General features: G+C 45.3%; 1 protein-coding gene across 1 annotated transcript in view; it reads left to right on the forward strand.

The window, feature by feature from the left end:
- Positions 1 to 27,414, forward strand: part of Otoa (otoancorin) — an 82,895-nt gene that overhangs the window by 38,415 nt on the left and 17,066 nt on the right. Inside the window, exons 12-22 of the mRNA XM_031384603.1 lie at positions 1,331 to 1,454; positions 4,974 to 5,189; positions 8,108 to 8,275; positions 9,897 to 10,037; positions 12,423 to 12,481; positions 13,619 to 13,736; positions 14,794 to 14,867; positions 15,206 to 15,341; positions 16,358 to 16,548; positions 21,786 to 21,879; positions 26,376 to 26,505. Of these exons, the coding sequence (XP_031240463.1) occupies positions 1,331 to 1,454; positions 4,974 to 5,189; positions 8,108 to 8,275; positions 9,897 to 10,037; positions 12,423 to 12,481; positions 13,619 to 13,736; positions 14,794 to 14,867; positions 15,206 to 15,341; positions 16,358 to 16,548; positions 21,786 to 21,879; positions 26,376 to 26,505 (1,451 nt within the window). The remainder of the gene's footprint in view (positions 1 to 1,330; positions 1,455 to 4,973; positions 5,190 to 8,107; positions 8,276 to 9,896; positions 10,038 to 12,422; positions 12,482 to 13,618; positions 13,737 to 14,793; positions 14,868 to 15,205; positions 15,342 to 16,357; positions 16,549 to 21,785; positions 21,880 to 26,375; positions 26,506 to 27,414) is intronic.

Here is a 27,414-nt window from a genome sequence, read left to right on the forward strand (position 1 = left end):
TGTGTGTGGGGGTGTGGGGGTGTGGGGGTGTGTGTGGGTGTGGGTGTGTGTTTGTATGCCTGGGGAATTCGTAGTCTACTCTGAGTTCTGTTGTTAACTATAGTCACCATGGTCTCCAGAACTTAACCTTCTTAACCTAACTGAAATTTTATATCTGTTAACATTCCTCCCCTGAGTCCTTAGTAACTACCATCCTACTTTTTCTATAGCTTAATGATATGCCGTGTCCATGTCTGAGAGGATTGAACCAAGCTGCTTGCCGTCAACCAGCTGGTCTGGACACATTGAGCTAGGTAGTCTTCATATGATCTCTGAGAATATTCACTAGAGAGTGAGTGCTTAGTATCCACTAAGACTCATCCTTGTGTCTGCCTGTCCTTACTTTATTCTCAGTCACCGTCAGTCCTTCACCATCATATTTCCCATGATGCACCATGAAGAATAAAGTGAACCTAGTTCCTAACAGCTGAGACAGGCTTATCCTGAGTAATTCAGAGGCAAATATCTCACAGAATTGGCCTTCAAACTCCTATTGGCCTGAGTCTATGCTCTCAACCACCAGATATATTGCTTTTAGCTTGACAGAGTTTGAGTTCCTCTGCTCCCGCATTATTCTGCCATATATTTTTTTTTTCTTCTGAAGTCTTAGGACCATTTTGGTGGGTAGGTGTCAAGGAATCCTGGGAACAGAGCTATCATTCAGGGTAGACAAGCCTATATTTCCACATGGAAATGAGAGAGGATTTTAGTATCCATCATCTCCTGCATTTCCCCTCCTAGGAGATGAGGTGGCTTAATTGGATGGGTTTAGATTTAATTTGCAGCTCTATCATTTGCTTTTGGGTAAGTCCTCTGACTTCTCTGGGTCTCAGTCTACCTGTCTGTGAAATAGGGCTACATTATTTTTCTTGTGATAAAACACATAACAGAAGCAACTTCAAGGAGAGTTTTACTCTGATGTACTTGACGCACAGTTTCAGAGGAAAGTATGGCAGTGGGGGCGTGAGGCTATAGGTCCTTATAGCTTGATTGACCAGGAAACTGAAAACAAGACCAGAAGCAAGACCAAGGTATATCCCTCAAATGTCTGCTCCTAGGGAGCCTCCTCCTACAGCCATGGTTGCCAGCCCCTGGGGAATCAGGTATTCAAATACATGAGCCCAGGCAGGGTAGGGGGTGACATTCCACACTCAACCCTTATTATTAATTACTTTCTAATGAAAATGATTTTGTTGGTTGAGAACTGATGATCCAGGTAGGTGGTGCAGGATGAAGCAGGTGGGTGCTAGCTCTGAGCAACCCCACCAACCTTCCTCATCTTTCCACACAGGTTGGGGCTGTTGGTTTGTTTCTATGATGGTCTGGAGCTGCTGGATGCCACCCTAGCCCAAGTCCTTCTCCACCAGATGCTCAAGTGCAGCCGCCTCTGGGGTTTCCAGGCTGACATCCAGAAGGTACAGATGAGACTCGGGTCACTGGATCCTTGGCCTCAGTTCCACCACCACTTTGCCTGGATTTTGAGAACATGTTATTAAATTAAGCACTTCAACCCTGATGGATGTCATCTTCAATCCTGGAGGTGAAGAGCATGGGGAGGAATTACAAAAGACAAAACAAAACAAAAACAAAAAAACAAAAAAACAAAACAAAACAAACAGCGTAGAGAAAACAATCAGATGTCTTGAAACAATCAGAACAGCCTTGGCCAATTGAAATGAGTGGTAGAGATGGGTCATAAGAGAATCTTAGCATCTGTATTGAGCACAACCTAGGGATGGATGCTAAGTGCAGATCCACTCAGGGGTCTGGGGTGAGGACAAGTGGCTGAAGGACAGATGATCCAATCATAGTACAAGGGGCTCTACAAGAGTAAAGGCTCTACCAGACTCTATCCCAGGCACTGATAAAACAGGAGGGTCACAAATTCAGGGTCAGCCTGAATAAGACCCCCCCTCTCTCATACACACACACACACACACACACACACACACACACACACATATGTGTACAAACACACACATGTGTATTTGTACAAATAATGTATATATGAATATATAAATATATATATACATACATATATATGAGATGTAGCTCAATGGTAGAATTTTTTCATAAATTGAATTGGAGGAACAAAACAACAGTCACCAGGACAGGGGCCAAGCTGACAACCCAAATCTGACCCCCAGCACTCACTTGGTGGCAGGAGAGAACTGTCTCCTGGAAGTGGCCCCCTGACTGTGCTTATGCGCCATGGCACATGAGTGACCCAGTTCTCCATGAATGAATGGATGGATCCCAGCACAGGCAGGATGGAGGAGCCCTGGATGAATGTCTGTTATTTATTGAGCTCCTAGACTTGTTTCTGGTCACATTAGCAAATACAGATGGTTGCCTCCATCGCTTCTGTCTCAGTTTATTTTAGTTTTTGGGTAAAGTCTAGTTATGCATCCCTGGCTGGCCTCCAGTTTGCAATCCTGCCTCAGCCACCTGAGTGCTGGGATTTCAAGCACGTGTTACTGTACCTAGCCTTCTTATTTCTATTTTTTTCCTCATTCACGTTTCAGATAATTTTCTTAATTAAAAAATTAGAACCATAATATTAGAATGTTAGTAAAAGAAAATCTTGGTAAAGCCATCAGTAGGTCCACAGCAGTGTTTTTACACAGAATCCCAAATACCTTGCTCTATTTGGCTTCTCCCACCATGGTCATCTATTTGTCAAGGCCTAATTTTGTGTTCAAGGAAAACAGAGGGGACACCTTCTGGTTACTGGGAAACTGGTTAGGAACGCAGAGCTCTGCAGTTCTCAGACTTGAGGGCTCAGTGGCTTCAGTCCTTACAATGCCCTTCACTGGGTTCTGTGCTACCAGCTCGGATCCCTCAGATCTGGTCACGACCTGGGATTGTGTATTTCAGTCATCATGTGCTGCGAGTCCTCACTTCCTTCCATGTCATGGGGAACAACACGGGGGAAGGGAGCCTGCTGAAGAGAACCTGAAACCATTTCTTCCACTTAGCTTTGCTGCACCCCAGTGGCAACTTTGAGATTGCATATGTGAAAGTTACGCATGTGTGCCTGAAATGAATGTTTATACAAATTTATGTGTTAATATAGGTCACGATCGTCATTTTAAACATTTATTTATTATTTATTGTAACTTAATTCTTTATTGCATTTGTGCGTGTGTATGTGTGTGTGTGTGTGTGTGTGTGTGTGTGTGTATGTGTGCGTGCTCATGTGTGTATATATGTGCACATGACACCTATGGAGGCCAGATAGCAACACTTGAGAGTCAGTTCTTTTTATCTGCCTTGTGGGCTCTATGATCTGGCTGAGGTCATGAGGCTCGGTGGCCAAGTAACTCCACCTGCTGAGCCATCTCATTGGCCTCTCAGTTTTTTTGTTTTTATTTTTTGTACAGAGGCTATGACACAGTTGGTGGGTTTATTACCTTCCTTACCAGAATCAGATGGGAATTCTTGACTGTAATTAGGGAAGCATATTACTACAAAAATAATTGTTAAGACAGTCTTAGAAACATGCAGACATATACAAGATGTGATTTAAGTGGAAGTATAGAGCATTATAAATCTGTAAGAACTTCATACTGTATATTTCTAAAGGCATAGAACCAACTGGAAAGATATACACAGCCTTCTTTCCTTCCTCCCTCCCTCCCTCCCTCCCTTCCTTCCTTCCTTCCTTCCTTCCTTCCTTCCTTCCTTCCTTCCTTCCTCCTTCCCTTCCTTCCTTCCCTTCTTTCCTTCCTCCCTTCTTGCCTTCCTTCCTTCCTTCCTCCTTTCCTCCTTCCCTTCCTCTCTCATACCCTCCCTCCTTCCTTCCTTCTTTCCTTCCTCCTTCCCTTCCTTCCTTCCTTCCTTCCTTCCTTTCTTCCTTCCTTCCTTCCATCTTTCCTTCCTCCTTCCCTTTCTTCCTTCCTTCCTTCCATCTTTCCTTCCTCCTTCCCTTCCTTCCTTCCATCTTTTCTTCCTCCTTCCCTTCCTTCCTCCCTTCTTTCCTTCCTTCCTTCCTTCCTTCCTCCCTTCCTTCTTTCCTCCTTCCCTTCCTCTCTCCTACCCTCCTCCCTCCTTCCCTCCCTTCCTTCCTTTTTTCTTGCTTTATTCCTTTCTTCCTTCCTCCTTCCCTTCTTTCCTTCCTTCCTTCCTCCTTTCCTTCCTTCCTTCCTTCCTCCTCCCCTTCCTTCCTTCCTCCTTCCCTTCCTTCCTTCCTCCCTTCTTTCCTTCCTTCCTTCCTCCCTTCCTTCTTTCCTCCTTCCCTTCCTCTCTCCTACCCACCTTCCTCCCTCCCTCTCTTCCTTCCTTCCTTCCTTTATTCTTTCCTTCCATCCTCCTTCCCTTCCTTCCTTCCTTCCTCCCTTCTTCCCTTCCTTCCTCCCTTCTTTCCTTCTTTCCTCCTTCCCTCCCTCCCTCCTTCCCTCCTTTCTTCCTTCCTTTGGAAAGTGTTCTATGACTGAGTCCTGCACTCATTTGATCATTTCCATAGTTCCTTTCAAGAGTTTGGATTTTTCACTTTATCTGTCTTGTACTGCTGAGAATTATTTTTTATGCAGATTACATATTACCATGAAAAGTCCCCTGGATAGTTCATAAAAGGAAAGCAACCAAATATATGGATATAGAGTTCAAGATCACAACAGGAAAATAGACACTACAAAATGCGGCAGAGTCACAAGGGAATAAAATTCTTTCTGCCATGCTTGAAGGTTGATTGAACAACACATTAATATTTAAATGAAGCCCAAAGTGAATTTTCAGCACATGAAAGCCAGGCCGGGAGGACGCATTCTCAGGGGGTCTGTCACTGTCTGGCCATGACTAAGAATACCTTGCTTTGCAATCCCTGGGCCCATGTCTAGGGAGGGCAGTATGGAGTCCTTACACCCAGGAGGTGGTTAGAGGGAGCCACTGCCTTGTTTTCTTTCAAGGCTCATGTCAATTCCTTATCCTTCCAGCTCAAGGCCAATCTCCTGGACATTGCTACAGAGAACCAGACCCTCAATGAGACTCTAGGCTCTCTGTCAGATGCGGTTGTAGGTCTGACCAGCACTCAGCTGGAATCCCTCTCTTCTGATGCAGTGCGCAGTGCCATCTCTACCCTCAACCAGGTTACAGGTTGGGGCAGAAGCCAGATCGTCATCTTGTCTGCCAAATATTTGGCTCAGGAAAAGGTCAGTTGGAACTTTCAACTTTTCTGGAGTGCCTGAGGTGTAAAGGTTAACTGGGTTGCTGTATAACAAAATAACGTGGAGTTAGTGGTTTAAATAACAGAGATTCCCCCCTCACAGTTTTGTGTAGCTTCACTTTGAAGCCTGTTGTTTTGGCTGTGGACCACAGCCATCTTTCTATGTACTTATGGGAACTCCATGACAGCAAGCTTCCTCTGCTTTTCTGTCTCTGTCTCTCTGTCTCTTGGTGTGTACACATGTGCTTGTTTGTGCAGACATGTGTGGTGGCCAGAGGGAGGGTGAGATGTCTTCTTCAAGCACGTCTCTACTTTGTTTTATTGAGACAGAATCTCTCATTGAACTCAGAGCTTGCCATTTTAGCTAGACTGGCCAGATAGCAAGCCTGAAGGATACACCTGTCTTGGCCTCCCACCCCAGATTCTTTTTATATGGGTTTCTGGGAGCCAAACTTAGGGTCCTCATGCTTGTGCAGAAAGCCCTGTGCCTACTGAGAGTCATTTCCCTGCTCTTGTTTCTCTTCTGGTAAAGGCATTACTTCTGTCAGTTCAAGGCCCTGTCTAACTCTAATTATCTCATGACTTAGGGTTTCTATTCCTGTGGTAAAGCACATCACCAGAAGCAACTTGGGAGGGAAGGGTTTATCTGGCTTATGGGTAACGTTATGGGAAGCCAGGACAGGAACCTGGAGACAGGAACTGAAATAGAATCTATTGAAGAATGCTTCTCACTGGCTTGCTCCCCATAGCTTGCTCATCCTGCTTTCTTACATAACTCAGGACCATCTTCTTATAAGGGCTTGGGTCCTCCCACATCCACCATCAATCAAGAAAACACCAGACAGACTTGAATAGAGGCCAGCTGAGGTGTTTTCTAGCCTCAATCATCTAGCCAGATGAGCCTAGCTTGTGTCAAGTCCGCATAAAACTAGCCAAGATATCTTATGACCTCATTACAACCTAATAACATCATACAGGGGTTAAGATTCAGCCTGTGAGTGTTGAGGAGGACACAAACATTCTGTCTACAACAGCTATGTACACATACAGTAGAAGCAACTCTATAGAGGATGTGTTGAGGACACAACTGGAATTTAAATCTCTACTCTGATATCTACTTGTGTGACACGAGGCAATTGCTTAATTTCTCTTTGCTTCAGTCCCCCTGTTTGTGAAATGACTAAGAATAGCTCCTCGCCTCAGGACTGGTGCAGATTACCTGATCAGTCCCCAGGGAGGTGACTGAGCACAGAGAAGAGGAGATGAGCTGTGAGCTCTTCAAGAGACCTGCTACTGAGCCATAGATGCTTGCTAGACACACCCCCAGGCTTTTCTTCTTTGCTTTTATGGCTCCTAGCCACACCTCCTAACCTGCAGGTTGGTTGGATTTTCACAGCTGACTGTGACAGCTACCAGAGAGAACCAGGCTCAAGGAGGAAAGATTTACTTTGTTCTATGGAGTCAGAAATTTTGCTCTGTGGTCAGCTGGCTCTGTTTTGAGTATGAGTTCACACAAAGTATCATAGCAGAAAGACTGCGGAAGAATAGGCTGTTCATCTTGAGGCAGTCAGGAAGCTAAAAATGTCTCTGAACATGTTCTAAAAGGTGTGCCCAGAGCACGCCTTATTATTCTCTTGGATGTCTCTTGATACAGGTTGGCAGGCAGGATCACCCATAACACTGGTGTCACTGGTGATGGGTGATGGCATTTGTCTCAGCTTTGGGCTATGGAGAGGGAGCTGTGTTGTAAGAAAGTCCTATTTGAAGGGCAGGAGCCTTGGTTCCTAAGTGCTTAGGTGTCCCACTCCTTCTGTTCATACTCTTAGCTACCTCCTAGTATGTCAACTGGCTCTTGACAGTTGGATTGGAGCCAGTTCCAGTATGACACTAATAATGAGCATTCATGAAGTGATTATTGTATGCCAGGAACTGTTCTAAGTGGTTTAATCATTCAGTCTTCTGATCAACCTAATGAGCACGTGGTGTTAACAATCTTCACTTCTGAGGTTATTCACATAGGATGCAGAGAATGTAAGGGACCAAATTGTCAACATCACAGTGGAAGGGAAGGATAGAGGGCAGAGCCTAAGGCATCTGCTGCAGAGTTGGCTGATGAATGCCATCTCCACCATGTATCATGGCTGTTACACTGGCTAGTTTTAGTTTTATGTCAACTTGACACAAGCCATAGTCATCAGAGAGGAAGGAGCCTCATTGAGAAAATGCCTGTGTAAGATATGGCTATAGGCAAGCCTGTAGGGCATTTTCTTAATTAGTGATGGATGGGAGAGGCCCCAGGGCTGGTGTCCTGGGTTCTATAAGAAAGAAGGCTGAGCAAGCCATGAGGAACAAGCCAGTAAGCAGTACCTCTCCATGGCCTCTGCATGAGCTCCTGCCTCCAGGTTCCTGCCCTGTTGAGTTCCTATCCTGACTTTCTTCCTAAGCCAAATAACCTTTTTCCTCCCCAGCTTGCTTTCTGGTCATGGTGTTTCATCATAGCAATAGTAGCCCTGACCTAGAGAACCATAGTCCCCTTGGCCTTGTTCACTTTTGTATTGGAGGCCAAGGCCAGTGTTACTTTGTTCCTCTAGATTTATGGTGACTTAATTTTGAGGCTTTGAAGCATGGATTTTCTGAACCTTAACTGGGATTCTGGGGGTCCATGGTAACATTTTCTATGCTAATAATTCCAGGGAGCAGAGGGAGATTGTTGCAGTCCCTCCCTGTCTTGGACAAAGAGGTTCATCTCTTCCCTAGTGTCAACTACCAAACCCAAAAGGTCTACGAGTGCAGCATCTTCCTTGCTCCCCATTGGGTCTCTTGGCTGTCACTCATCCTGGTACCTGCATCAAGTCGGCCTAGTAAATGTCTGAGAGAGCATCCTCATGACTGTTTCTCTGTTAGGTGCTGTCCTTCTACAACATCAGCCAGATGGGTGTGCTGCTGGCAGGGGTGGGCACACAAACCTTCTACAGCATGGACCACAAGGATCTCTGGCAGATGCTGAGAAGTCCTCTTTACCAGGATATGTCTGATTTGTTACCTGTCCAGCAGCAAGGTGTCCTTGGCAAGGTGAGAGGTAGATGTTCAGTCCTTAGCCACATGGGTTTCAGAGTCTGGGAATAAATTATGACCATGGGCTAATTGTTTTGTCTGGCGTTATCTTGGTGGTTGTTGTGTGGAGTGTTTGGAATCCAGAACATGTGGCCCCCAGGAGTGCCACCTTCTCTTCCAGACATAGTTCCTTTTACCATGTTACATTTTTCTCAGACACCATTGCTTTCCTAGTCAGTCCTAGATGGAAGACTTTTCTCAAACCAAGCTTCTTAGCTGAATTTCATATTATTATTATTATTATTATTATTATTATTATTAAAACTTTTTATTAGTTCTTTGTGAATTTCTCATCATGCACCCCAGTCCCATTCATCTTCTCCTTCCCTCATTCCTGCCTTCCACTCTTGCAACCTCTTTCTCCACAGCAGAGAAAAAAATCTCATTGTGGTAGCTACAGAGTATCACAGTGTGTCCCACGGTATACTCTTCTGCCTACACTTATTTGCTTGCAAATGTTCATTGCAAGGACTTGGTAGGAAGTCTCTAGCGTTTGCTACACTATCAATAATGCAACTCACTGGAACTTCTCTTGAATATCCTGTTGTTGCCCTGTGTCTGGAGATCCTGTAGCTTTGGATATGTAGGCCCCTTCATGTGCTCTAGCAGTTCATTGATGAGGTAGATGTTAGGGTGGGCCAACTCAAAGCCTTGGATCTAGGCCTGAGAGGTATCCTGTAATTATTATTTTAAGGTATGATCTCACTGTGGAGCTCTGGCTGACCTTGGGCTATCTATTCTCCTGTCTTACAGACAGGCACCCTCCATCACAGTTGAGTCTTAGAACATTTCAGGAATTTGATAGAATCCTGAAGTTCCCAGAGTGCTTTGGTCTATGTTGGTCTTCTGGGCATTTTGCTCACCATGCACTTACTGTGTCCAATTATAAAATCTGCTAAGAAACCAAACCCAAGGTGCTTGTTTGAAAACACCAAGGCTTTGTGAAGAACAATAGTGGATATGGTTTAAATAAATTATGGGTATATTAATTACTTGTTCTTTTTTTGGTCATTTTAACCCAATACCTGACATAAAGACGTTAAGGGAGGAAGGATTGATCTGGGCTCATGGGCTCAGGGTGTCAGTTCACAGTTGCTTGGCCCCATGTGCTTGGAAAGAATGTCATGGCCGTGGAAGTGTGGCTTAGAAGAGCTGTTTACTTCCTGGCTGATCAGGAAGCAGAGAACAAGACAGGAAGTGGTCAGGGGTAGTGTATCTCCAAATATCTGTCCCCACTGACTGACCTACTTCCTCCAGGTATGCCCTACTTCTTAAAGTTTCCACAACTTTGCCATAATAGTGCTACCATCTGGGGGTGCTGTTTTCCAAAACATGAGCATTGTGGGGGCAATTTATATCCCATCACTAACAGTGAGTTTTAGAACTACACAGGCTTGGGCTTGAGTCGCATTGATCAGTTTTCAACGTATTACTTTGAGGCCTCAGTTTGATTACCTGTAAAATGGAGGTAGCTAAACAGAGCAAATATGTTTCATGGTCCAGGAAAGTGTCCAAATACAATCAGAACTCAGTCTCCCCTTTATAGGGCTGTCACTTTCTCTCCTCTCAATTTTGGCAGCTGATGGAAGCAGAAGATGCTGCTTCAGGCATCGTGGAGGTACCAAGAGCTCTCTTTAAGGAGGTGTCTCTCTATGATTTATGGAAAGAATCTCGATTCAATGCTACAGTCCTGAAGGAAAAAGAGCTTCGAAGGAGCCAGGTAGGACTGAAGTGCTGGCAGATCAATCCTGTGTTTCCTACTGTGGTACTAAGAATGGAACCCAGGCCTCCCACATGGCAGGTGCCCGAGTTTCTACTGAGTTACATCGTCAATTCTGGGCAAGCACTTCTCATTATTTGTTTATATCTGTTTAGGGCCAGTTTGATAAAGACACTTTATTTCCCTGTTAATAAGCCCAGGAAATAGAGTAGTGTGTGGTTAAGAAGCTAGACAAGGCGTGAGGATGAATTCTGGCTGCGATTTGTGGAGAAGTGACATCTCCTTACATGGCCTCCATTGCCTTATGAGCAAAATGAGGATGATTACAGGCAACAGTCATGATATAGGATACAGCCTGAGAAGGGCGTGCTGTAAATGTTACCTACCACTCCACTTATGGTTAGGTATTTCCAGCATCTAGGCTGTTTGGAAACGACGGTGCTGCTGAGACTGATCCTCGCCCATGGGACCTTCTGCTGAGCCAGCCACTTTCATTCACTTCTGAAATAATTTTGCGTGTGTGTGTGTGTGTGTGTGTGTGTGTGTGTGTGTGCATGCGCGCGTGCGCGCGCATGAGCACATGTGCTCTCATACAAGGTACATATCTGTACACACGGGCCAGAGGTCAACCTCAGGTGCCTTTCCCGGTCACCCTTTATGTTGCTTTTTGAGAAAGTCTTTTAGTTTTCACCTAGAACTTGCTGACTAGGTTGGATTGTCCCAGGGATCTCCCATCTTTATATCGCCAGTAACCACACACCTTGCTTCTTTTTGTAGGTTATGGAAACCAAATTTATGTCTTTATGCTTGGTCCTCAGTCCTTAACTCAGGCCAGCCATTACTCTTGAAATGTGTATATGTGTGTGTGTGTGTGTGTGTTTCATCTTGCTTGAGACAAGATCTCTTGTTGTTTACTGAGGCATACTTTCAGCTAGCCAGGAGTTTCCAGGGGTTTCCCTGTCTCTTCCTTCTGTCTCCCCATAGAAGAACTGGGATTACATATGTGTGCTACTGTACTGTACTCGGCTTTTACATAACTTTGGGAGATACAAATTCAGGGCCTCATGCCTGTGTGGAAAGCACTTTACCTATTGAGCCATCTCTCTAGGCTCTGGAAATGTTCACTGAGTATAGACTTACCATGTTCTCAGTACCACTTAGGAACCAGGAAGTAACAAAACAGCCAGGCATCTCTGTGGGGGTCTTTTATGAGGCTGGATGGTGTTACAGAACTCTGTTGCTGTGTGACAAACCACTGCAAGTCCAGCAGCTTGAATACTTACTTTATTTTGAAAAACTTACCCTTCGGTAGACAACATTAAGGTATTTTTGTCCTAGCAGCTGGGCTGATTGGGTTTTCATTTCCTGAGATTGGGAAGCCTGTGGGGGAAGGGTTTGCAGGTCTGCTGTCCCTAGAACTTCAGGGGCTGTACATAGAGCATTGGGAGCTTTCTTCCACCCCAGATTTTTTTGCCCAGGCCTTTATGAGACGTTGAGGCCCTCAGCTGTCACATCCCAGAAGCCTTTGTCTAACTCTGGCTCGTAATTTACTGCGTTTGGGGAATTACGTTCAAAGTTTTAGAGTCTATAAAATAGACAAATGTCGCACTTGATTGCTTCTGCAAGTTAGGTATTCTGTAAAATTTCATTCCTTAAAACAAATGACTCCCTTGCCTATAATGTGGCATTCTGGAGTGCTCATCTGGGAGGGTTTGTGGGGAGTGTGTGCTGTGGGCATGAGCTCCTTTATTGATGTTGCTTTCTGGGCTGTGCTGGTTCCATCATTGCTGCTGTGTGGGTTCAGGACTAGCAGGTGGTCACACAAAGAGGGACACACAGGGGCCCTCACAGGGCAGCAGCTTTGTGAAGCTAAGGGAGTGAGGCTTCAACTCTGCCATTCTAGGCTTCTCTTCCTCACTAGCCTTTAGAGCAGTGGTTCTCAACCTTCCTAAGGCGACTACCTGTTACTATAGTTCCTCATGTGGTGACATCCCCCCTCCCACCATAAGATTATCTCGTTGCTACTTCATAACTGTAATTTGGCCACTGTTATGAATTGTAATGTAGATATCTGATATGCAGATGGACTAAGGTAACCCCTGTGACAGGGTTATCTTGCCTCTGAAGTCTTGAGACCCACAGGTTGAGAAGCGCTGCTTTAGAGCGGGGAGAATCATCTGGAGTGTAGCAGGCTGTGCTCTGAGATTGCTCCTGACGTGATTTCAAATTCTGGCTCAGCCACTTAGTGGTTGGAGGGCCTTGGGTTAGTAACATTCTGGGTTCAGCCTCAGTTTCTCTGTCTATAAGATGAGGCCATAGTGTGCTTTTCCCATAGGGCCTCAGTGTGCTGGGCTCCACCATTGCTGCCCATCTCTCTTTTCTCAGGCCCTGTTCCTGTATGAGCTTCTGGAAAAGACCACTGAAAGGCCGGAGGAGCTCCTGAGGTAGGACACTTTGACAGCCTGGCCTGACAGCTCTTTGAAGCCTTCTGCAGAGAAGCCTAATTTCACAGCAGGGCCAGCTGAGCTTTGGGAAAATTCCAAAAACTGAGTGAGGGCTAGTGACATGGCTCAGTGGGTTAAGGCACTTGCTGCTAAGTCTGATGATTTGAGTTCAAGGCACACGTGGTAGAAGAAGAGAATCAACTCCTGCAAGGTGTCCTCTGACCTCCACATGTTTGCCATATATATATACATAAACATACATGTGCATGCACACATACATGCAGTGAAAAAATTCAAACATTCATAACAAATAAAACTGGATAACTTTTTTGAATTTTTATTTATTTAATGTACATGAGTGCTCTGCTGCATGTACACCTGCATGTTAGAAGAGGGCATCAGATCCCTTTATAGATGGTCCTGAGCCACCATGTAAGTGCTGGGAATTGAACCCAGGACCTCTGGAAAAGCAGCCAGTGCTCTGAACTGCTGAGCCATCTCTCTAGCCCCCAGGTATGTATGTATGTATGTATGTATGTATGTATGTATGTATGTATGTATATATGTATGTATGTATTTATGATTATGGGTGTTTTGACTGCATGTGTGGTTGTGAAACACATACATGCAGTACCTGTGGAGGCCAGAAGAGGACATCAGACCCCCTGGGATTGGAGGTACAGATGGTTGTTAGTTAGCCACTGTGAGCGTGCTGGGACCCAAACCCGGGTTCTCTCGAAGAGAGCCAGTGCTCTTAACTGTGGAGCCCTTGAAGAAGGAAAATTTTTGTCTTGTCTCACAGTTTCAAAGACCTCAGTCCTCAGTCCATCATGGCAGGGAGGGCAGAGTGAAACCACATCACGGTAGGCCAGGAAACAGAAGGAAACCAGGAGTAGCCACATTCCCAAAGACCTGCCCCCAGTGACCTACTTCCTCTATTTCTGCCCTATTTCCTGTTTCTAGAATCTCCCAAGGATCAAACACTGAAATTGAGAGCCCTTAAGGACATTATAAAGTCCCAACCTGATTTAGTGTTACTTAGTACTCAGCCCATGGGGGTGGTGCATGTGTTCTTTGGCCCCTTCCATCTTCTCCTCTCCTTTACCTCTCCTTAGCGGTCCTCATTTTGTTTCCCAGTGCCGGGCAGCTGGTGAAGGGCATACCATGCTCACACATCGATGCCATGAGTGCCCGCCTCTTCCTGACCCTCTTCCAGTATTTTGAGAACAACTTCTCCCTGCTCTCTCCAGATCAGGTACCATGGAGCATTTCTCTGCTTCTAGCACTCTCCTGATGCCAGGGTTGGTGTCTAAAGATATTTATAGCAATTATACAGCTATAATATCGAACTGGCTAGGACCAGACATAGAAAGTAAATTCGCTTCAAGGTGGTGATCATCTTTTTGGGTGGATAAAAGGTCTCATTCCAGGTTCCCTTAGTTCTGTTTTTTGTTTATTATTATTATTATTATTATTATTATTATTGTTATTATTACTTGAGAGAGAAGGAGAGGGAAAGGGAAAGGGAGCAGGAGAGGGAGAGGGACAGGGCGAGGGAGAGGGAGAGAGAGAAAGAGATTCACTGTGTAACGTTGGATGTCCTGGAACTCACTCTGTAGACCAGTCTGGCCTTGAACTCAGAGATCCACATGCCTCTGTTTCCTGAATGCTGGGATTAAACATGAGAACCCCTACCACCCAGCTCATCCCTTAGTTCTTCTCTGTGAGCACAAAGACCTCTGTGTCCCCTGTGATCCATGTAAACATAAAACCACATGAGCTCACACCAACTTCCTCTCTCTCTGTGTACAAGCATCACGCTACTATATAAATCTATATTATTAAGTCAAAATAGTAGCATACGGGCCAGAAAGATAGCTTAGCTGGAAAAGGTGCTTGCTGTCAGGCCCAGAAACCTGAGTTCAAAATTCTGGTATACACATGGTGGAAGGGGAGAAGCGACTTCTGAAATTGTCTTCTGGAATCTAAATGCATTCTGTGGCACACACACCTGCTCACACACATAAATGAATAGACATCATGACAAATCAAACCAGTCACACAATCCTCTGTTCATAAGTCAGGTGTTTGCCTTCCAGTCAAGGAACATAGAACACATCTCTCTTCTGTACTCATAAATAAGACTGCTCTCACACCTAAATGTATGTATTCCTCTTATTGTCTCAGTTTCCCCAGCTATTAGTGTTCAGAGGAGTGGTACCTACACCATGAGGCTCTCTGTTACAGAAATGGACATTTACAAAGCATCGCCTGTGCATTTGCTTTGATTACTGTTGCTGCTTATCTTGCAGGTCAATTGCTTGGCATGGAAATACTGGGAAGTTTCAAGGTCCTCCATGCCCCCATTCCTCTTGGCCGCCCTCCCGTAAGTGAACATCGAGTCCCTTTCTGACTCAGCCACCAGATGATGGGTGGCCTCAGGGTTTGTGGCTCTTTCCCCCTGGGCTAAGGAACCAGAGGCAGGGTGGAGAATGCAGTAAACACCTCAGGACCTGAGGATCTGGGATACTCTGAATAGGCAGTGTTCCACATAGACTCTAAATTAGGACATGGGTAGGAGACTTGCTTTCAGACACAAGGTACATTGCTGGGAGAGCCCACGCTTATAGTACATCCCTGCACTGGTGTCTGGTGCTGATGCTGCCTCTGGTCTCAGGGGCCAGAGCAGATACTGCCTTGTGCCATCCTCTGGTCTCTCTGTAGGTCTCGATTCCTGGCTTCAGTTCTCCCCTCTCACTGTGTGCGTTTTCTGATCAGCCTGGGTAAGAGGCACTTGGACACCTTGGTTTTAGATTCTGACAAAAGGAGTTTGGTCGTCAGGAAGGTGCAACAGTGTTTGGTAAGAGAACTTCCTGGGAGACACTTTCCCTGGTGCTCTGTCCCTTCTGTGTGATTGTGACAGACTCAGGGAGCTGTGGAGGGAATCTGGATGTATGTGTGTGTATGACACACACACATGTGTGAGTCACAGGGAGCTGTGGAGGGGAATTTGATGGGGTTTGAGCCTGCAGTAATGGTTGCAAGTCTGGCTTGTGAGTCTTAGAGCTGGCAATGAAATTTTTGTTTGGAGTAATCTTGGCCATTGGTTCTGTAGACTTTGATCTCAGAGAGAGAATGCTGGAACACTGAGTTCTTTTCAAGCCTTGCCAGCAACTGGTTCTGTAGCTCTAGCAAATCCTTCTTCCCCTCTGTTCCAGCATCCTCACGTGTAAGGATGCAGAAGTCTATCATCCTGCAGCTCTTGTGGGCATACAGTGGGTGATGCATGGCTGAATTTCAGGATCCCAGACAGAAGACTTGGGACCCTAGAAGTTTCTTTATTGTTACACAGCACAAATGACTGGTATTTGCAATTCCTGTGATGATGGAATGGACTAAGGCCTGTAACACTTAGCACAGTGCCTGACTCACAGCAAACATACTGTGCATGCCATCCTTGGCATTTTGAGAAAGAGCTCTGGAGGCTCAAGCCATGCTTCATATGTCATGCTACAGTTATTTTATGTTGCTGATGATGGAGCCCATGGCCTTGTGCATTCTGGGAGAGTGCTCTACCACTGAATTTGTGCCCTGTTCTTGGTTATCAAACGCCATGATATCCCAAGAACAGTAACAATCCCAATATTCTCCATTTTACCATGTTCCAAACATGTGGTAAGCTGGGAGTCCCCAAGCACCAAAGACCAGCTTCCCTGGGTGGGAGAATTGGACTCAGTATCATCTATGGTGGTCTGTAACAAGGTAGGCCATTCTGATCTAGAAAGCTTTGTGAGGTTTGGAAGTGGGGAAGGTTCTCAACAGGCCGCAAGCTTGATCCCAGCTGGGTCTCCTCTCAGCCATACTTGTTGATTTCAGGATGGTGTCATTGCTGATGAGTACACTGTGGACATTGTGGGAAACCTCCTGTGCCACTTACCAGCCACCTTCATTGAGAGAGGGATCTCCCCCAGAGCCTGGGCCACTGCTCTGCATGGACTCAGAAGCTGTACAGCTCTCAGCTCTGAGCAGAAGGCTGCAGTGAGGGTCAGGCTCCTGGAGCAGTGGGGGTAAGAGGGGTCTGCTGGGCTGTGGGGTGTGGCAGGCTAGGTGAGAACGGCCTGGTTCCGCTGCTTCCTCCTCTCTATAAAGACCACCGGGCTTGGGAGAGGGATCTCCACTGACTCTGAAACTGTGATCTTTCTCTTTTTGGCTTCAGACTCCCTGCCGAGTGGGAACACTTGGAGCTGGCAGCAGGCTCATGTGTCATTATCTTGGTATTTGTGGGGTGGGGAGAGTTTTGAAAAGATGGTACTTTTCAAAGTGGGGCCAGAGAGATGGCTCACTGGGAGAGTGCTTGCTGCATAAGCATGGAACCTGGGTCCAATCTCTAGAAAACGTGTACAAATGTCATGTGCTGACATGTGCCATAGTCCCAGTACTGGGGAAGTGGGGGCTTGCTGGCCACCCCATTTCGCTCACTACCTGAGATGCAGGTCATTGAAAGACCTTGTCTCAAAAAGACAAGAGATGGCTAGCTTCTGAGGACTAACACCCCAGGTTGTCCTCTGGCCTCCACACACACGTGCACATGTATGCACAGGCACTCTCTCTCACACACACACACACACACACTTATAAAGATATGATACTTTAGCTGTAAGATGTCAGTATTACATTGCTTTGAAGGTTTCTTTCTGAATGCTGGGGATAGAACCCAGTGCCTTGTTCATGTTAGACAGGTGGTTGACCATTAGGCTGTAACCCCAGCTCTTGTTATTTTGAGACAGGCTTTTTCTATGTAGTTCTAGCTGGCCTTGAGTTATGTAGTCTAGGCTAGTCTTGAATTGTGATGCTCCTGTGTCTACCTCCTGAGTGCCAGGATTATAGGCATGTATCACCATACCTGGCAAGAGTAGTTTTTGGTTCACAGAAACATTGAGAGGAAGGTAGAGACTCCTGTGTGTCTCTGCCCATCAACTTCTCACGCATAGTTCCTCTATCACATCATTCCCTATCACAACCGTGTATTTATTCCAATCCATGAGCTGTTGGTTTATTTTAATCAAATTGACATCACTGTTGACATTAGCACCCAAGGTTCAGAGTTTACATGAGGGCTCACCCTTGGTACACCTCCATTAGGTTTGCGAAAATGTATGATACCATATTCCCCGTTAAAATATCATATTTAATATAATATCATAGTATCATAGTATCATATTAAGCCTTTAATCTCAGCACTTGGGAGGCAGAGGCAGGTGGATCTCTGAGACTGAAGCCAGCCTGGTCTAAGGAGTGAGTTCCAGGACAGCCATGGCTACACAGAGAAATCCTGTCTCAAAAAGTAAAACACACACACACACACACACACACACACACTGAGGTTCGCTAAGCGGAGAAAGGCATTTGTAGCCAAGTCAGATGACCTGAATTCGGTCTCTGGAGCCCACATGGTGGACAGAGATAATGGATTACTATAAGCTATTTTATGACCTCCGCACATGTGCCATGGCATGTGGCCCCCATAATATAAAAGAATAAAATAAAAAATAAGCATATTTATTATTTTTCTACTCTTACTGGCCTCTGTCTGCCTAGTCAGCCCTCCGTTCCCGTGTCTCTGGTCAGCACTGATAGTTTTGTCTTCTCTGATGGTTATGTAGTGGGAACATGCCATATTTAGCCTTTTCAAATAGGCTTCTTTCACCTAATAATATTCATTTAAATTTTCTCCCTGTCTTCTCATGGCTTGATGGTTCACTTCATTAGCCCTGAATAATACCACACTGTCTGGAGGTGTCTGGGATGATTTATCCCTTCACTATCCGGAGGGCATAGCCATGCCTTCCAAATTTTGGCCATTAAAATTAAAGCTGCTATAAACATTTGTATGCAGATATTTTATGGACATAAGATTTCAAACCCCTTGTAAATGTAGAAGTGTGCAGTTGCTGGGTCATATATGGTTTTGTAAGAAACCGTCAAAACGTCTTTCACAGAGGATGCCCTACCTTACCCTCTTACCGTCAGTGAGTGAGAATCTCTCTCTCTCTCTCCATTATCATTGTAGTTTACATACTGCTCATGGAGTAAAAGTACTTGTTGCTAAGGCTGAAGATCTGCATTTGATTTCCTGGATAATTTCATGGAAGGAGAGAACTGGCTCCTTCAAATTGTCCTCTGACCTCCACATGTCTGCTGTGGTACATGTCCCACCCCAATAAATAAATTAATGTAATACATTTTTTAAAAAAGATATTGAGGCTGGACAGTGGTGACACATACCTTTAACCCCAGCATTTAGGAGGCAGAGGCAGGCGGATTTCTGAGTTCAAGGCCAGCCTGGTCTACAGAGTGAGTTCTGACACAGCCAGGGCTACACAGAGAAACTCTGTCTCAAAAACGAACAAATAAAATGTCTTTAAGAAGATATTGATATTGATATGAAGCAGCGGCAGCAGCCTGGATCCAGGTGGATGTCAGCTCTCTGATTCCAATGGGAATTGTCATTTCCTATGTAGAGTTTCCTGTTGTGGATCAGACATTTTAGTAGTACCTTGCTATCAGTTAGTGCTGAGATGAAAACTTTAAACAAATATTTATTCTTAGTTGTGTGTGTGTGTGTGTGTGTGTGTGTGTGTGTGTGTGTATGTGTGTACATGAGTGCAGGTGCCTACAGATCCCTTGGAACTGTAGTTTACAGGTGACTGTGAACTGTCTGATATGGGTGCTGGGACCCAAACTCTAGTCCTCCTCAAGAACAGGGAGTGTTCCTAACAGCGACCCATCTCTCCAGCACCTTTTGTCATTTGCCTTTAGTTGTTTTTTGGAGACAGGATTTTGCTCTACAGCCTACACCGGCTGGAACTAACTCACTATGTAGCCCAGGCTGGCCTTGAGCTCATAATCTCCTGACTCAATTAAGTGCTGAGAACAAATGTAGTGACAGTCGTCATTTGTCACAGGCACTCTGCTATTTCCTAGAGTGTGAAGGACTCTTCTTGTAGTTGTTTGTTCCTATAGTTTCCTGGTTGTCTGGTCTGGGAACGTTGCTTTATCTCTCTGCAGTTTTAATATTTGCATCTGTGGAATGGGGACAGTCATGGCTAGGTAAATGAAGATCCTGTGACAGCACCTGACATGTGTGGCGAGTGTGCAGCGCTTCCTTCTAAGAGGAATGAAGATGATAGCGGCTCGTAAGATGGGCATGGTTCCCGTCTTCACTGGACTCACAATCTAGTGAGGGTTGGGAGCCAGTTCAACCTTTGGAGCTGAGAGATCAAGAGTTCAAGTCTAGGCTAGGCTATATAGTAAAACCCCATCTCTCTCTCTCTCTCTCTCTCTCTCTCTCTCTCTCTCACACACACACACACACACACACCCACACACACACCCACACCCACACCCATACACACACCCATATACTCACACACACACACACACACACACACACACACACACAGAGAGAGAGAGAGAGAGAGAGAGAGAGAGAGAGAGAGAGAGAGAGAGAGAGAGAGAGAGAGAGAGAGAGAGAGAGAGAGAGAAATAGGAACTCTTTGACCAGCTTAAGGGGACTATCAGTGCCAGTTTGATTGCTCTCTTTTAGAGATATCATCAAAGTATCAAAGATAAACATTTTTTTGGTTGTAGGTTTGAGGTTTCTGTGTTTTTCTCTTTCTTTTTCCTTCCTTCCTGTCTTCATTTCTTTCCATCTTTCTTTCTTTTCCTTCCTTCCTTCCTTCCTTCCTTCCTTCCTTCCTTCCTTTCTTCTTTTTCTCTCTCTCTTTTTCTTCCTTCCTTTCTTGTCTTTCTTTTTTTTTTGGTTTTTCAAGACAGGGTTTCTCTGTATACCCCTGACTGTCCTGGAACTCACTCTGTAGACCAGGCTGGCCTCAAACTCAGAAATCCACCTGCCTCTGCCTCCCAAGTGCTGGGATTAAAGGCGTGCACTACCACCACCCGGCTCCTTCCTTCCTTCCTTCCTTCCATCCTTCCTTTCTCTCTCTCTCTTTCTCTCTCTCTCTCTCTTTCTTTCTCTTCTCCCTATCTTTCTTTCTTCTCTCACTTTCACTTTTCATCCCAATTGCAGTGCCCCTTCTCTTCCCAGTCCCACCCTCACGAACCCCTCTCCCACTACCCCCTCTTTTCCTCAGAGAAGGGGAAGCACCCCTTGGGTGCCATCCTGCACTGTCACATCAAGCCACAGCAGGACTAGGCACATGGCAGGCAACATAGTCAGAGACAGCTCTAAATCCAATTGTTAGGGGACTCACATGAAGACCAAGCTGCACATCTGCTTCAGTTCACACTAACAAAGCAGGGATTCTATGAGTTCAGGAACAGAATGGGTGGAGAACCAGTTGTGTAGGAGGCCTAGGTCCAACCCCTGCATGCTCTTTCGTTGGTGGCTCAGTCTCTGGGAGGCTCCACGGGCCCAAGTTAGTTGATTTTGTAGGTCTTCTTGTGGTGTTCTTGACTCCTCTGGCTACCTTAATTCTATTCCCCACTCTTCCACAAGATTGCCCAAGCTCTGCCTGATGTTTGGCTGTGGGCCTCTGCATCTGTTTTCATCAGCTGTTGGATGAAGCCTCTTAGAAAACAGTTATGCCAGGCTCCTGTCTGCAAGTGTAGCAGAGCATCAATATGTCAGGAGTTGGCTCTCTCCCATGGGATGGGTCGCAAGTTGGGCCATTGTAGACATTTATGAACTATCTAAGTGTATTCTGGGTCAGTGCCAAGTCCAAGAGATTTCTATTTGTATTTGTTTGTGTAAGACAGGACAGTTACGGTGATTTTGTCTTTTGTTAAGGAATGGAAGGAAGAAGCACTGTGTTATGTGCAGAAACTAGGGAGCTCAATTCACACTAACAAAGTAGGGATTCTTTGAGTTCAGGAACAGAATGGGCGGAGAACTCCATGGGTAGGCTTCAGATTCGGCTGGATCCCTGGTCTCAGGAGTCATTGTGGGTGTGTTCCTCCCACCCTCAGCTCAGTGGGCCTTGGTGTGCACCTCATTTTCTCTGTGTGATGACAAGATTGAACTCTGCTATCTTCTTTTGTGGGAGAGATCCCAGAGCAAATAGCTTCGTGGTATGTCCAGCAAAAGTCCCAGGGATGGCTCTGATTGGCCAGTCTGCACCAAATGCTCTTGTTTCTGGTTTGTCTGTTTGTTTGTTTATTTTTGGTTGGAGAAGTGAGAAGAATTGACTGACAGACTTTCTAGGTGTGAGAGATGGTGGGATGCACCAGTATCAGATACCCACCATGGCTGCTTTTTCATTTTGCTTCTTGTATGTCTTCCTAGATCTCCTCAGAACTGGACAGCAGAGACAACCAAGGACTTGGCTCCTTTCTTAGTGCTTTTCTCAGGAGATGAACTGCACACTGTTGCCACAAAGGTATTCGCTGTGCCTTAATTTAGAAGGTGGGAGGAGTCTGAAAGGGAGAGAGAATGTGTGGTTGCTTACAACTTGTCTGTTTGCTGATGGAGCCTGTGGTTCTCAAAACTTCTACCAAACCTCAGATACCTCAGATGCTCTCTGGCTTCATCTCAAATTATCCAAGGCTCTAGGAAAGTGACTGAATTTGCAGCTAGATGAACCCTAGACCTTCCCTATGCAGATGTGGCCAGTGCAGCCACTGTTAGTCATCTGGCAGTCTGCTATCTGTGAGTGTGGGCACACATGCCCATCCTAGATCATATACCCAAAGGAAACATTTCACAGGAACAAATACATATTATAAAACAATAGCTCTTGACCATGTGGACTTTAGATACAATGTACAGAGTCAGAGTCAAGCAGTATGGGAAACAAGCATGAACCTGTCCATCCTCCTCTGCTGAGTGCCCCGGCACCTGTGAACAGCATACATGGAAGAACATCATAAAAGGAAGAGGTTATTTGGTCTCAGTTTTAGAGTGTTGGTCAGTTGGTCATTGTGCTTGGGCAGAATCTCACAGAGGCGGGAGTGTGTGAGGGAGGCTGCTCTTCATGCCTGGCATACAGAAAGCAGGGTAAAAGAAATACAGGAAGAGACCATGGCAGGATATGACCTTCAAGGTTCTGCCCTCCAGGCACTTACTCCCTCTAACTAGACCCCGCCTCCTCCCTTTTCACCACAACCCAATAAAACTGTCATAGCATGAACCCATCAAGGGAGTGAGCTATTGATTAGCCCAAGCCCTCATGATCTAATCACATCTGGAAACCTCATAGACACACAAAGGTGAGCTTCACTCATCTAGACGATTCTTAACCTAGTCAAGGAGACAGTCAAGGTTAATCACCCCAGGGACAGCTGAAGCACTCAGTCTTGCTGGCATCGAACAGTGCGGGTTTTTTTTTTTTCTCTCTGTCTACATCCTAAGATGGCTCTCCACACAAGGTAAGGCTCACACTTTAGAAAAGAAGGAAACACATTCTTCTGAGGATGTTGGCTGGACAGCGGCACCCCGCCAGCAAAGGCAAGCTCAATTCCCTGGAGGTGGAGGACAACAGTCAGCTCCAGGATAAATCAAACACTAGGCTCTCAATCCATGCTTGCACACACAAGGTGCACAGTGTGTGTGCTTGGTCAGGTGTGAGCAAGCGCCTGCCACCTGATGCCACATACTCAGAGCATGTTCGTCAAGTCATAGAAAAAATTTGCTGCCTAAACATATAATCATAAGTACTAGATATGCAAGTATTATATGCAGATCTGGTATTTAAAAAAAAATCACGGGCTGGCAAGATGGCTCAGCGGGTAAGAGCACCGACTGCTCTTCTGAAGGCCCCAATTTCAAATCCCAGCAACCACATGGTGGCTCACAACTACCCGTAATGAGATCTGATGCCCTCTTCTAGTGCATCTGAAGTCAGCTACAGTGAGTGTACTTATGTATAATAATAAATAAATCTTAAAAAAATCACTTGTAAGGTTGTAAAAGCCTTCTATCAACATGGCAAGACCTCTGAAACATCATGAAATTATAAAAATCCCTGCACCGTGAATGATTATGACGGTAGGATACTCAGTACATGAATAAATATTAGCTAAATTAATTTTGAGCATGTGCAAAACAGGAGTGGTTCAGAAGTGTACACAAGAATGGCTAATGCTAAAATCAGGGTCATTGTTACATCTAGGAAAGAGCGAGGTGGGCGGGGGAGGAATGAGGCTGTCAGTTGTGTCTGTGATGTTTTATTTCTGAAGCTGCAGGCAGTGTGGGCATGTGGCTGCTTTGTTGGATTATTCTCTATGCTTTTAAAAATAAAACAAGATATACATACTTCTGGTTAAACAGATCCTGAATGTCCCAGAGGCTCTTGGATGAAAAGCAGCTCCCTCATTAGAGACAGGCTCCACTCCCGGATTCCCAGTTTCTTTTCAGAAAGTCCCACACATGTGTGCATATATACCCCTCTTAAAACTAGAAAATGGAAAGTCCCAGGCACTTTGCTATGCACTTTGCATAAAAAATCAAAACATCACCACCACCATCATCACCATCATGCAAGGGTCCAGGGGGATGGCTCAGTGGCTAAAGATGCTTGCTACCAAGCCTAAAGCCCTGAGTTTGAGAGTTCCAGGACAGCCTGGGCTATACAGAGAAACCCTGTCTTGAAAAAAACCACACACACACACACACACACACACACACACACACACACAGAGACCTGAGTTTGAGCCCAGAGACCTCATGGTAGAAGGCAAGAACTGACTCTCCACAGCTGACTGCTGACCTCCGCACATGTGCCATGGCATGTGCATCCCCTAAATGTTTAAAAAGTAAAAATATTAACTATTAATACAGCCACAAGGGATGGGGAAGCATAGAAGTGTGTCCTTAGGTGATTTCCTCTTTGAGCAAACACTGTAGATTAGAAGTGTACTAACCAATGTAGAACATATCACACATACTGAAAGCATCAGGTGCCATCATCTCTTGGGCTCACAGTTGTTATGTGGCCCACTGACCAAGAAGTAATCAAGCAGGACCTGGCTGTCCTGGAACTCACTCTATAGACCAGACCAGACTAGCCTCCAACTCAGAAATCCACCTGCCTCTGCCTCCCAAGTGCTGGGATTAAAGGTGTGCGCCACCACTGCCTAGTTTCTGTATATCCTTTCAAAAACCATCTTCCTTCCTTCCTTCCTTCCTTCCTTCCTTCCTTCCTTCCTTCCTTCCTTCTTTCCTTCCTTCTTTCCTTCCTACCTCCCTCTCTTCCTCTCTTCCCCCTCCCTGCCTTCCTTCCTTCTTTTTTCCTTTTGTGTGTGTATGTGCACATACATATACATGTATGCATGTGAGTGTGTGTGTGTATGTAGAGGTTGGAGAATAGGGGAACCAGTTCATCTTCCACCATGTGGAATTAGCCTTGGCAGCAGATGCCTTTCCTTGTGGAGTCTTCTTGCTGGCCCTTGGCTGTCATTTACATAACTGCCTAACAACAGCATTACCACACACATATGGGACCATTATTGCTCCTGTGGTCCATCCTTGACTGAAGGGCGATTGACTATGTAGAGTATGAGTGTCGCAGAACCTTAGTGAACATTAGAATGAGCTAGGAAGAGCTGGCTTGGTGGCACAGGCTTTGATCCCAGAACTCTAGAAGTTGAGGCAGGAGCATCTCAAGTTCTAAGTCATTTTGAGCTGTGTAGGGAGACCCTGTGAAGGGGGAACAGGAGGGAGGGAGGTATATATAGGTATATGTGCATATATACATACATACATACATACATACATACATACATACATACATACCATACATACATACATACGCAGCACTGAGGAGACTCTGGAGTGGTCACCACACTGGACTCTCTGACTGAGCATCTATGGAGTTCAAGCCTGTCTGTATAATTTGTAGGCATTCTTTCCATCCATTCAAGGATGAGAACTACAGGTGTGCCCAGTGAGTCTAGTTCTGAAAGGGAAGGTGACTCAGCACAGGTGCTTTCTCTTTGGTGTGGGGGTGATGGTGGAAGACATAGTGCTAGGTAACAGTGAGGCAGGGCCTTGTAAGAGAGCTGATGCATTTTCTGGGTTTTCAGGCAGGGTTCATAATATCTCAAGACTGAACAAAGTGAACTATCAATTCACCAAAGCTCCTCTATTGCCAGCCTTTACCTAGAATTTATATGTAACCCTCCTCTGCCTATTTATTCTTATTTTACATGTATGAGTGTTTTCTCTGTGTGTATGTATATGCACCATGTGCGTGCCTGATGCCTGAGGAGATCAGAAGAGGGTGCTGCATCTCCTGGAACTGGAGTTTTTGCAGATAGTTGGGAGCCATCACATATGCTGGGAGTAGAACCTGGGTCTTCTGCAAGAGCAGCAAGTGCACTTAAACACCGGGCCATTTCTCCAGCCCCCAAGTTTGCCGCCTTTAAAAAAACAATAAATATAAAACTAAAAGTTAAAAGAGTACCAAACCAAAAATAGATGCGTGCACACTTACATATTTTGTAGCTGTTATCAGACTGCTTGGTGATAGTGTACATGTCTGATAAGACTGCTTGGTGATAGTGTAGATGTTATCAGACTGCTTGGTGATAGTGTACATTCAGAAGTCCTGGAAAAGCGCACAAGAGCAGTCTCCTGTGCCTGGTCCAGTATTAATTATTATTGCTTTATTTTTGGCAATCTGATGGGTGGAAAGTGATGCATGACTGTTATTTAGCATTTATCGTATTGCTGTGGAAGTCAAATATCATTTCAGTAGGATTCCTTATTAGAGACATTAGTTGGATGAGGGATTCAATTTATACAACAGGCTCTTATGAAGGAAAAACCCACTTTCAGGCATTAAGCGGTAATAGAGTTTAAACTCTGATTTAAATGCATCTCGCATGTCTTTTTTTTTTTTTTTTTTTTTTTTTTTTTTTTTTTATTTAACTACAGTTTCCTGAAATCCTTCAGCAAACAGCTTCCAAGATGGTTGGCATGTCGCTTCCTAAAGGTTTTCTCTGGGCTGTTTTTGAGTCTGTTCGGAAGAACAGTAATGGGAGCCCCAGCTTTGACCCCACCTTCGGTGAGTGTTTCTAGGGCGTCTGACCCTGCATCTAGGGCGGCATTATTTTAGGTTGAGTTTGTGACATAACAGAGTTTCCTTCTCAAATGGCAAGCCCCACAGGCCAAAGAATGACAGTTCTGTAACATGATTTGAAATCAGGTACCAGGCTTGAAGGCTTGACAAGTGGGCATGTGACAAGCATGTCAATAGGTCTGGCTTATGTTTTTAAAAACGATTTATTCATCTTTATTTTCTGTATCTGCGGAGTTTTGCCTGTGTGTCTGCATGTACCACATGTGTGCAGTGCCTGCAGAGGCCAGAAGAGGGCACTGACACACTGGAACTGGCATCACAGATGGCTATAAGCTGCCACGTGGGTGCTGAAAATTGAACTCAGATCCTCTGAAAGAGTTAGTACTCTTAACAGCCGAGGCATTCTCTACAGTTTTAATTTGGCTTATTTTAAAGGCTCGGCCTAGCTTAGCAGCTCAATGGTACAGGTCAGTAGGTTTGAAGTCACTTCATGACTGTGTGGCTTTCTCTAAGCTCTTCAGGTTTCCCACCCCTTTCTTCTTGAATGGTCAGGATTTCTCTCTGTAGCCCAGAGGCTTGCAACTCACTGTGTAGTCCAGGCAACCTCAAATTCTTACTCCTCGTGCAGCAGCCTCTCTAGGGCTGGGATTACAGGCGGGAGCCACCACGCCTTGCTGTGCCTTAGGTTTCACCCTCTCAAGTGGGGTCCTGTGAACTCTGGGCTGCAGCGGTCATTGTGAGAGTTCAAACCTCCCCAGTTTCCAAAGGGGGTAGCATGTAGGGAATTATCAGAAAGTATTTCTTCCTTATCTAATATGGTCTGGCTATGGAGCCCAGGTTGGGCTTGAACTTTCAATCCTCCTGCCTCAGTCTCCTGAGTACCAGAACTTTTTT

The sequence above is a fragment of the Mastomys coucha genome, unplaced genomic scaffold (assembly GCF_008632895.1).
Source record: "Mastomys coucha isolate ucsf_1 unplaced genomic scaffold, UCSF_Mcou_1 pScaffold21, whole genome shotgun sequence".
Taxonomy (NCBI): domain Eukaryota; kingdom Metazoa; phylum Chordata; class Mammalia; order Rodentia; family Muridae; genus Mastomys; species Mastomys coucha.